The 11,624-nt window shown below is 33.1% G+C and overlaps 1 protein-coding gene across 1 annotated transcript in view; it reads left to right on the top strand.

Moving 5' to 3' along the window:
* The first annotated feature begins 2,724 nt into the window (after window positions 1-2,724).
* Window positions 2,725-11,624, top strand: part of LOC107004494 (kinesin-like protein KIN-14B) — a 21,172-nt gene continuing 12,272 nt past the window's right edge. The window contains exons 1-9 of the mRNA XM_015202697.2: window positions 2,725-3,092; window positions 5,994-6,117; window positions 7,228-7,314; window positions 7,602-7,772; window positions 7,858-7,964; window positions 8,241-8,372; window positions 8,501-8,679; window positions 9,458-9,616; window positions 10,577-10,668. Coding sequence (XP_015058183.1) covers window positions 2,871-3,092; window positions 5,994-6,117; window positions 7,228-7,314; window positions 7,602-7,772; window positions 7,858-7,964; window positions 8,241-8,372; window positions 8,501-8,679; window positions 9,458-9,616; window positions 10,577-10,668 — 1,273 coding nt within the window. The 5' untranslated portion in view covers window positions 2,725-2,870. The remainder of the gene's footprint in view (window positions 3,093-5,993; window positions 6,118-7,227; window positions 7,315-7,601; window positions 7,773-7,857; window positions 7,965-8,240; window positions 8,373-8,500; window positions 8,680-9,457; window positions 9,617-10,576; window positions 10,669-11,624) is intronic.

The raw sequence follows: 11,624 nt of genomic DNA, 5'->3' as shown, positions 1-11,624 counted from the left end.
TTGGACAAGCGAATTCACATTCATTATAACTAACACAATGCTCCATTATGTAAAGCATAAGTAATATTTTTGTTTGGTTCCGTCCGTTGTCTGGAGTTCATATGGAGCTCCGACTAAATTCAAATCGCGCTTTGCAGGGTCCATTCAGGGTAGCACTCCCAACAAGATTTTTTTTTATTCATATCTAAGGCTCGAATCCGAGACCTTTGATTAAGGGTGAAACACTCCACTAAAGCACCACAACACATGTTGGTAAAGTATAAGTGATATATTTAGTATTATAGTCGTTCCAAGGTATAATTTCTAATACTTCGATAAAACAAGCTTGGACGCATTCAATATGTGAACTCTAGATGCAAAAGATGTTCTAGATCGTAAAAATTGAGATGATGAGATCGGTCAATGAATTTTCCTCCATTTTCTTTTGTTGCATTTCACTCAAAGGATCAACACATCAAGTTTTACGAAAGTCAACTTGATACATCTGATCTGAGTAGCATGGAGCAGAAGAATTTTACGTGAATTAACAAGAACTATCTCACAAGACTAAGTATTCCTAGATGGTCAATGAAAATCTACATCGTAAATATAGAGAACTGAGAATTTAATTTTTTTTTAATTCTTTAAATTGAAATGATATCGATAAAGGTCCAGTATTTTGCAAAGAATTAATACAAAAAATTGGAGAAAATTGAAAAAAAATCTTTTTATAGAGAAGGAAATACATAATAAGTTGAATCTTAGTTTCTCCCACCTATTATAAATATGAATTAAATAATGGTCCCGAATTTAAGTATTTGTACACTATAAGCCTAATTGAACTAAATCATCAAATTAGACCAAACTTGATCAATGGCAAAGGATCCATAGAAAGCAACTGCACATTATCCAACTAAGCAAGATTAGTTTAGTTAAACATGCCACACTTAAAGAACATGCTGAATTAAATATTCCCCTAGTAAGATACTATTGAAAAGTATAGAATAGATGTTATTCGTATCTCGTAAAAATAAAAATAAAAATATTTTTACCTATATTTTTGTTTATATAAGAAATTAACTAGTACTTGGTCAAGGTTTTATGAAGTACTTTGGAGGAAATATTATTTTTTGAACTTCTTAGAATAATAGTTTTCGTTTTTATTCAAAAGTAAAAATCTTAAAAACTTGGTGAGACACCTAAGCTCCTATATTACATGGTACTATAACCAATAGGTGAAGATGATTTTTTTTTTTAAATCTGATTTTTACACGTTTAATATTTATATTGATGTTGGACTTGAAAAGTCTCACATTAAGAGTTGAAGTATTTCATAATAAAAAAGACTTCGTACTTAATGAGATTTCAAACTCAAAATCTCTAATTAAGAATGGAATAATATCTATCACACTATTATGTGATATTGACTTACAGAAATTCATATAAAAACTATTATAATTAAAACAACAATATATGAGTGAAATCTCACAAAGTAACGTCTAGAAAATATAAATATACGCAAACTTTATTACTATCTCATGAATTTATTTTCGAAAAATCCTCAAACTCATCGAAAAGAATTAAATAGAAATAAATACAAACATAATGGTGAGAGCGAGTCCCTATTTCATGAGGGACGCATATTTTCTTGTGAATACGAATGCTTTTGGGTGGCTATCTTTTATGTCACCAGTAATCTTACGGCGTCGTTTACTACACATTTCTCACTTCTAAATTTTCCCTGTTAGACCCTTGAAGTTTTGCATTGCTTTCTGTTTAGTCCTTCATCTTTTTTAATGTTTCTAAAGACTTTAGATAATTTTTTGATGATTTCTATCTTTTTTTTAGTTATTGTTAAAGTCATGCAAAGAATAGTCATCTTTCCAATAAATGGTTATTTAAGTATTAACAAGATATTATTTAAAATAATTTTAATTTTTTTTTATAAAGGTATTCAATTATAATTCTATGTCCTAAAAATAAGATTTTTTTTTGTTGATATATCATGCCATATTAATTCATTATCTTAGATAACAGGGAAGATAGAATTTAAATTAGTTTTGGGTATAAAAATATTAAATCTTAGACGTTTGATATTAAGTATGTTAATTCAAGTCAATGAGGATGATTTTTGATGCAATTACTAATTAATTTGAGAATAGAAAATAAACGTTCTTGTTAAATTCAAAATTGAATGTTTACGCTAGTACAAATGAAGTACTACATTTATTTATTAAAGATACTTGAATAAAAATTAAATCATGTATTATCTTGAAACATATAATTAGTCGGCAAGAGTCGTTAATCCTCATGTAATACACATAAATGCAATTTATCTCTTTATAAAATTTAAATTTTGAATTCATTTTATATCAGGTCTATGAGTAAGTTATTAATATTTTTACCCAATTAATATCTTTGGTTAATATACGTAAAAATAAATCACTTAAATTTCATTTTAATTTGTATATCTATAATTAATTTAAATAATGTTTTACATGACAATAAATAAATACACAAAATATAACATGTCAAAAAATAGATTGTTGTTATCAATATTACTTTTCATTTTTCAAGATATGAAATTATAATCAAATAATCTTTACCAATTTTTATTTTTCAAAATGAACTTTAATAGAATATGTACCAAAAATTTTAGAGGACTAAATCAAAACTAACCCAAAAACACAAGGATGAAAAGTGAAATTTTTTTATCATTCCCTCAATAGAAATTCAAACCACAAATTGAATACATTAGACCCAAACAAAAGCAAAAACTTTAGAGAGAGAAAGAGAGAAGGAAGAGAGAGAAACAGCTCAATCTCTCTTCTTTGCTCCATTTTTAGATAAATTTATCAAGTTTTCCACTATTTTTTGTTGTTTGATCATCAATGGCGGAGCAGAAGAGCAACAGCAACAACAATAGGTGGAGTTGGGATGTGCCAGGATTTCAACCTCGGAAGTCGCCGGAGCATGAAGAGTATCAGAGACCGCCGCCGTTGGCTCGACGGTACTCGATCTCAACTGCCGCCGCATCCGCTATTATTCCACATTCAGAGCTATCTAAACACGCTCTCAACTCTAAGCTATTGAAATTGAAGGATAAACTAAAGGTAAGGTCTCTAATTTTTACTTCATGCTAATTTACGTAGTTTTAGTACTTTATCTGCTGATATTAGTGTGGTTTTGTATAATTGAACAGAATTGAAGTGTTTTAAAATACAATGCGATTGGAAAGATATCTCCTTTTTTGTATTTACTCGAGTTCGATTTTTTTTTTTAATGGAGGCTAGTGGTAGAAAATTAATGGATATGTTCATTTATAGATGTTTAAGCTAAGGCTTTATCAAAAATAACATCCTTTTCTCTATGAGGTAGCGGTAGCTGGTAAGGTCTGCATAACTGAATTTGTTGTTGTTGTTGTTGTTTATTTGTAGATGTTAGAGTGATTGATACTAGTGTACATTAGTGTTATTTATAGATGGAAATGTTAATTATTAAGTTCTTAATTTGTTTAGGGTGAAAAACTCAATTTTGGAATTATAATGAGATTCATTTTTGGTCCTTGTTGTTGGGAATGGTTAGCTTGCTACTAGATTATGTCTATTTTAGAACTAGTGTACAGTTATATTACTTAGAGATGGAAAAGTTTGTAATACTTGATCTGCTGATGTAAGTGTGTTTTTGCATAATTGAAGTATTAAAGTACAATGCAATTGGTAAGATATCTCTTTTTTGTTGTATTTACTCGAATTTGAAGTTGTTTCTGGAAACTAGTGGTAGAGGATTAATGACTATGTTCATTTATAGCTGTTATAGTGAGTGATACTAGCGTACAGTAGTGTTTTTGAGAGATGGAAATGTCAAATTATTAAGTTCATGATTTGTTTCCGTTGAAAAATTCAATTTTGGTCTTTGTTGTTGGGAATGGTTAGCTTACTACCAGATTGTGTTATTTTATAACTAGTGTACAGGTATACTATTGGAGATTCGAATAGTTCATAACCAAGATCCTAAATTTATTTAATAAATTGAACTTTCTTTCCACCACTGAGTAAAAGATTCCATCTGGAAGTATATTGAATTCTCTTTGGCCCCTATTAGTCGCTAATGAAGCTTGTTTCTAAATTCTATGTGGTTAGCTCGAGACAGAAATGTCTACAAATTCTACAATTTTCTCACTCTAATACTGATAACAAGTTGGCTTGAGCAAGTTCGTTCATTGGATGAAAATTTAAGGATCACAACTTTGGCTTGTGGAACTAAGAGATGTTCACTAGTGGTAGAGGTGGTAGTATGCGTGGTTGATGACAGTCTACACTAATACATGGAGAGTTATAATTTGTTTTTTGAGAAGATAAGGTAATTTTATAAATAAACCAGCACGAGGATTGTTCTGTGGCCACTGTACAATCTAAGCAGAGGAGCATAAAAACAAAACTACCCCAGCTAATCCTGTAAAGACTCTAGCACCTGGAGAACTATTCCAGTCTCATTTACTTGTTCCATTCTACACCAAAAGCAATACGAAAACATATTATTGGCTTTTATCTTGTGAATGGAATAAGCACCGCCTTCAAAACATCTTTTAGGTCTCCATTTTTTTTTTATTGCCAAGGTTTTTCAGGATTGTCCAACTTTGCTAGATCTTTGTAGCAGGAAGTTACTGAAAGAGATAGCTGCTGATTTTATTCAGGAGGTTGAAAAATTCAGCAGCCCTGTCTACTTCCCAATCATTGAAATTTCTTCAAAAACGTAAGCTCCAAATGCCATCAATTATATTTTCTGCCAAAGAAGATAGAGAGATGGAAATTTTGCGTGTTAAGTTCTTAATTTATTAGAAAAGTTGGATTTCTTTTGACTTATGGAGTAAATATTCCATTTTAGAATTATATTGAGCTTTTTTTGATCCATTAAAAATGGTTGGCTGGCTACATTCCATGTAGTTTTGGTCATGCTTGAGATCTCTCTCTCTCACTCACTCAGTCACTCACTCACTCACTACAGATTATAGTATTTACTCTCTGGTGATCAAGGGCAGGCTCAAGTGAATTAGTCTCATATACACAAATTAAAGTATTAACCTTGGCATGTGGAGCAAATAGATCCCCATTAATTCTAACCGAGACAATAATTACTCGAGATAGAGGCGGCATTAATTTCTGACCGTACGGAATCTTCATAACCAATTTTCCACTTTCGATAGAAGTTGTCTTTGGTACTTATGCCAATATTATTTTTACAGGTGGTTCAAGTGATTGATACAAGTACATATTCATATTCTTGAGAGGTGGAAAAGTTAATCATCTCGGTTCTCAATTGATTCAGTAGTCTCAAATTTCTTTCCAGTTTTAGGGTGAAAGATCCCATAAAAATTTCTTTCTAGTGTCCAGTATGAGTACGTGGAGGTATTTAGTAGGTGTGACTAAGTTTTTTGCTCATTGTTAGTATGCATTGAAGAATCTGCACGCTACAACAACATATCAGCATAGTCCCACAAGTGGGGTCCGGGGAGGGTAGAGTCTACGTAGACCTTAACCCTACTTTCTATATTTTTGTTGGAATGCCATGCCAACATTATTCCTAAACTGGACATGGATGACTTTGCTGGACCACATAATGCAGTGAAGTAGTAAGATAAATCAAGAGGAAGGCACTACAGAGAGACTGTTGCTGTCTATTCATGCATATATAGTGATGTGAACTTGTAGTTGGCATGTTTCTTCAGTTTGCTGAAGGATATCCTAGCTTAGAATCAATCAAACCTTTTAAAAAGTTGTTTTGATGTAGTGCATTGGCATGGAGTTCCATGATTACTTGTACTATTAAGCACAAGGCTTTAAAAGAATTGCTGCTAGATTTTCTTAAAGGAGCTTATGTTATTTTACCCCTTAGGGTAATTTGGGGCGCATTCTTCTGGAAATGCAAAAGCTCTTATTCTTAGATAACATTATCTGTGGGGAAAAACGTTTAAATAATTTCTTACTGAACGTATACAATTTTTTTGTGGGCAGCTTGTCAGGGAAGATTATTCAGAGCTGAGACAAGAAGCCAGTGACCTGCAAGAATATTCCAATGCGAAACTAGACCGCGTGACGCGCTATCTCGGTGTACTTGCTGATAGAACCCGCAAGCTAGGTAAATAAACTGTGCTAAATATATGTATTTACATGTACACTTCTATTTTGATGCTTTCCGTGAGGCCCAACCCAACTCAACCCAAATAATGCCTAGCACATGCTTCTAGACATTCTTAAAGTAATTATAAAAATTTATCTTTACTCAAAGCCCCAAGTTTTCTTAAAGATAAAGTTCTAATCACCTCGAGAATGCCCAAAAGCGTGTGGCTCTATGTCAAGCATTTTTGTGATGCCTTTTGTGCATAACTTTAATTGAAGTAAGTTAATAAAGTTTAGATTTGATATAAAATCTTATCACAATGCTTTGCTTCTGTATGTTCTTAAATCCACAATGACATTTGAGATATCAAACTTGCAGATCCAGATAAGAGTCTATATTTTCAATAATCGCTAACTTGTTTGTCTAAGATTAGGAGGTTAATCTTTATAAATATGAATTATTATATTTCAACAATTGTTCTTCTTGTATTTTTGTTTTATGTATATGATTTTCTTGTCATACACCTACAAAACTTATGTAATGCGTCATCGTTAATAATATACCATATTGGATAAGTTCAGTAGTAGTAACTCCCACTGTCATGTTCACAGATAAAGGTCCGTCACTAAACTCTATTAATTGCATAATCAAGTGTAAATGGTTTCTGTTTGCATCTTCAGGAAAAATGATAATCTACGGATCAAGATAGATAATTGAAATTCAATATCGACTAGAAAGTTCAAATTAAAAGTACCTTATGTTTCATTTTTTCCATTCCCTCTCCCTTTAGATCGCTTTTCTAACGTGTTGTTTTGGAAGTTGGGAGACTGTGTCAAACACATATAAATTATAAGCTTTTGCAGATTTTGTCTTGATTTTGTAATAGATGGATTAACCAAGAATAAGACACAGATGCAACTTGAAGTTAGTTCACAACTTTTTCATATGTTTAATCAAGTTCCAAAGCCTTTGAGGAAAGATTACTGCAAATCTTATACAGCTGAATTCTTTTTGGTCTTTTCTTTGTCTTCTTCTGTAATTTGGCTAATGAGTTTTGCTTATGATGGATTGATTAACTATCAATCTGATCATATTTTGGATTTCTGGTTTTTCTCTTTACTTATTCAGATGAAGCTGCACTTGAAACAGAAGCTAGACTCTCACCTCTGATATCGGAGAAGAAAAGGTTATTTAATGACTTATTAACTGCCCAAGGTATTTAGTCTATGCTCCTGGCTTTATTGTTCTAGCTTCCAACCTTGTCTCTAAAAATGGGCATATACAACTTCTTTTGAGGTGCATATACATCAGCACTTGCACACACATATGTATTTTGAAGATACATGAAATGTTCAAATCTAGAAATAAATTGTAATCTAGAAAAGAAAATCTTTCAGTATTATGAAAGAACGTTTGTTGCCTTCAGATATGCATAGAGATATACCAGATATGTGTATGTTGTACATTATATATGTAGATGAGACCTTATGTTATTATTTCAGGAAGTATAAAGGTGTTTTGTCGTGTGAGACCTCTTTTTGAAGATGAAGGTCCATCCATTGTCGAATTTCCCGATGATGTTACAGTTCGTATCAATACTGCTGATGATAGTGTAGCAAATCCGAAGAAGGATTTTGAGTTAGACAGGGTTTATGGACCTCATGTAGGACAAGGTATTGGGGATTTACTTGTTTTCTTTCTATACTAGATTTTGAATGAGTGTGTAACTTTTAACATTTTTAGTTTCTCTTTGTGCAGTTGAACTTTTTAGTGATGTTCAGCCATTTGTTCAGTCAGCATTTGATGGATACAATGTGGCTATATTTGCTTATGGGCAAGCACACTCAGGAAAGACCCACACAATGGTCTCTCACTCATCTCTTTACTGCTGTTTTCCTTTTATGTTCATCTGTTTCTTTTGAACAATGTACACATTTCTTCTATTTATGTGTTCTGAAAAACTACCAATTTTGAAGTTTTAGCTGGGCAAGGTTAATTTTCAAAGTTTCTATACATCCAAATTTCAATTTTGATGGTATAATTGAGACAAATTGAATATGTTGGGTCTTTATTAATTTTTGATCTGCCAAATAACCAACTATTTTAAGCTTTTGGTTCCTCACCTTTCCCCCTTCATGCAGGAAGGATCCAACCATGATCGTGGTTTATATGCTAGGTGTTTTGAGGAGCTCTTTGATCTATCCAACTCCGATGCAACGTCGACATCCAAATTTAATTTCTCAGTTTCCATTTCTGAACTTCATAATGAACAGGTTTTATATTAATGTCATGTTTATCTTTTAGGTTTTATTGCTTTCTCATCTTCATAATTATGTATGCAGGTCCTATAAGGAATCCATATCCAAATCTTTTGATGTTAGGGCTTTTCCAATTATTGCAGATACGAGATCTGCTCATACATTCTGGAACTGATCTGCCGAAGGTTCGCATAGGGTCAATGGATTGCTTTGTAGAACTGCTGCAGGAAAGGGTTGAAAATCCAATGGATTTTGGCCAAGTTCTCAAACTTGCTTTTCAGAATCGAGGAAGTGATGTGTCAAAGTTTAGAGTTTCTCATCTGTATGGTCTACAACTCTTTCCAGTTGGTATTTGTCTGTTACTGTTGATTCTATCCCTTTTCTCATCTATGTTTTAGAATATCACCTTTCTTGATTTCTTTATGGTCTGCCCACGAGTTAATCTGAAGTCATCTGGGCAAGCTATCCATGAAAACTTGTGATATTCTGTCATAAATTGTTTGACAGTTCTGGAAACAACTGTGTTATTTTTCAGAAAAGAACCATTTTGAATGTGAATGTGTTCAACAGAAAAACACAATTGTTTTCCTTTTCTGTCATAAAAAGAAAAACAATTTAGTTCACGTTGAACATGTTCATATTCAAAATGGTAAAAAAGAACATACTCAACATAAAGAATCATTTGTTCGTGCCTGTCACAATATGAGTCCAGATTCTGATTTGTCTAAAATTGCTGTTCCTCTGTGTTGAACTCATTGCTGTGCATATATTTTATTTGATTGAGGTATTTGAAGTTGCATCAGTTGTACACCCCTTCATATTCATGGCATAACTTTCTATTCTTGAAACTCTGATTTTCTAATTTAAAGTTCGGAAAGGAAAGAAAGAAAATAGTATCCTGATTAGCATGTAGGCACAGCCCCGTCTCTATTATGTCTCTGTATGACTGTATCTGTGCTTCTTGCAAGGTAAATGCAGACTTTCTGTTAGTCACTATGATGAATTTTCTTTTTCCCTGAATTGTCTGGAGAAAAATTATAGGTGAATTTGCCAATTTTCTAAGTTGTAATTGTATGTTTCTTTGCTCTTGCATTTTTTAGGATCGTCACAGTACATATACATTATACCAACTCAATCACTGGAGAGACCTCATACAGCAAGCTTTCTCTTGTTGATTTGGCTGGAAGTGAAAGCAGTATTGAAGAGGATAGTGGGGAGCATGCAACAGAGTTGCTTCATGTCATGAAATCTCTTTCTGCGTAAGTGGTTCATGTTAACCTTTTGTTATCAATAATACTTTAACCTCAACCCGGTGCATGTTCGCTTCCCAGGTCTAGGACATAATAGTATGGAGTTCATAATTTATTTGTTGGATCGGAAATGGAATTAGGTGGATCACTTCGCATTTTTTGCCCCATGAGACCATCTCTTTGTTCTCAGTATATTTCTGTTTCTGGATTGGAACTCTATATGCCTTCTTTTAGCTGATGACATTCATGTGATGGTTTTTAAATTAGAAATCAAATATTGGCTTATTAAAGCTTATCTTACGTCTTATTTCTCAATTTCCATACATGCAAGATCATTGGGAGAGTTCTAAAGGACTATGCTTATAGACATGTAAGCTTAAAGAGGATAGTCGGTCCCACAATCAAGTGTGTGACAAGAGCTCCTTTGAGGGACTGATTACATTAGAGCTTTTAAGACATAGTTGACCAAGGAAAATCAATTTCTTAAATTAGTTTCTATGACGATTCTTTGAAATATTAATTGCGTACACCCTCATGAAACAATTAATAATTGTTAGAGTGGGTAAAAGTCCTACATTTGTTGGGGAATGAACTGTGGTTTCCTTATATGGACTTGGGCACTTCTCCCCTCATTAGCTAGCTTTTGGGGTTGAGTTAGGTCCAGCCATCCAGGTGCCATATATGGTATCAGGGCCAGGTCCATCCCCGTTTAGGCTCCCGGTCCACGCTCCAATTGGGCCTCGGCGTGAAGGGGGGGGGGTGTTAGAGTGGGTAAAACTCCCACATTGGTTGGGGAATGGACTGGTGGTCTCCTTATATGGACTTGGACAATTCTCTCATGAGCTAGCTTTTGGGGTTGACTTAGACCAGGTGCCATATTTTTACTATAAATGATAGAAAAAAAAGTGTCGTATTGTGTTTTACTGCAATTTTTCTGTATATATACTCATCTTTGATATTGACATGCAGATTGGGAGATGTTTTGAATTCCTTGACATCAAAAAAAGACATTGTTCCATATGGAAATTCAATTCTCACCAAAATACTTGCAGACTCACTAGGTAATCAATTGATTATAACACTGGTCAATATATTCTTCAATATACTGTTTCGTATTATTCAATTTCGTTATATTGTTAATAGTAATGTAATACATATATACAAACCCATACACAGACTCATGCTTATGTGCAGTTGTTTCTGCTTTACTAGGCACGGAGTTTAGGAAAAGAATGAAGATTTTTGAATCTTGTGGTTTTAAACATTGCCATGTGGGATGTTTTGAGTTAAAAGAGTTACTCAAGTTAGAAAGTGATATTTATTTTGAAATAGACTAAAAAGGAAAGTATGACACATAATTGAAACAGAAACAGAGGAGTAGCTTGTTGACCTTGTTATTTAAAAGTTGTCCTGGGTCATTTGCAAGCTTCTTCTAGATATTACTTGTGGACCACTGTTTCTTTCAGTAAGCTATATGCCCTGGTATATAAGTTGTTTCATTAGGTATTTCTATTTTCTCTTAGATATGCTCATGACTAGAGCTTGTCACAGTAGAGGACGAGGTCATCTTTCTCTTCTATGGTGAAGGGATTTTTTTGTAATATTCAGTTAGCTTATCTTCAGTTAGATTGAAGAGCTCTACTCAATGTGCTTGATTTTATGTTGACGTTTACTCATCTTTTTTGTACTCTTCTTCTCTATTACTGCAACTAAATTTCTTATTATTTTTTGTTTACTTTTATCGCCATCCCAGCTAGCTTTGGATTGAGGCATCATTGATTGATTGATTTATATTAGGCCTTTATATTACTGTAATAACTTGTAGCTTTAGATTTCTGGATGTATCATACAGGGGCTTGGAAATAATTCTAGAAATCCAACTTTCATATTCTTATGATTGATGCAACTATCTTCAGCTAAAGAAAACATTAAAAAAAAGTTTGAGGATGGTCCTTGTCAGCTCAAATTAAAGCCATGAAACAAGAGTGTGTATATTGGGGTGTGTGTGTGGGGGGGG

This window comes from Solanum pennellii, chromosome 11, assembly GCF_001406875.1.
Source record: "Solanum pennellii chromosome 11, SPENNV200".
Taxonomy (NCBI): Eukaryota; Viridiplantae; Streptophyta; class Magnoliopsida; order Solanales; family Solanaceae; genus Solanum; species Solanum pennellii.
The sequence above is the reverse complement of the archived record's forward strand: the minus strand, read 5'-3'. Positions and strand labels throughout refer to the sequence as shown.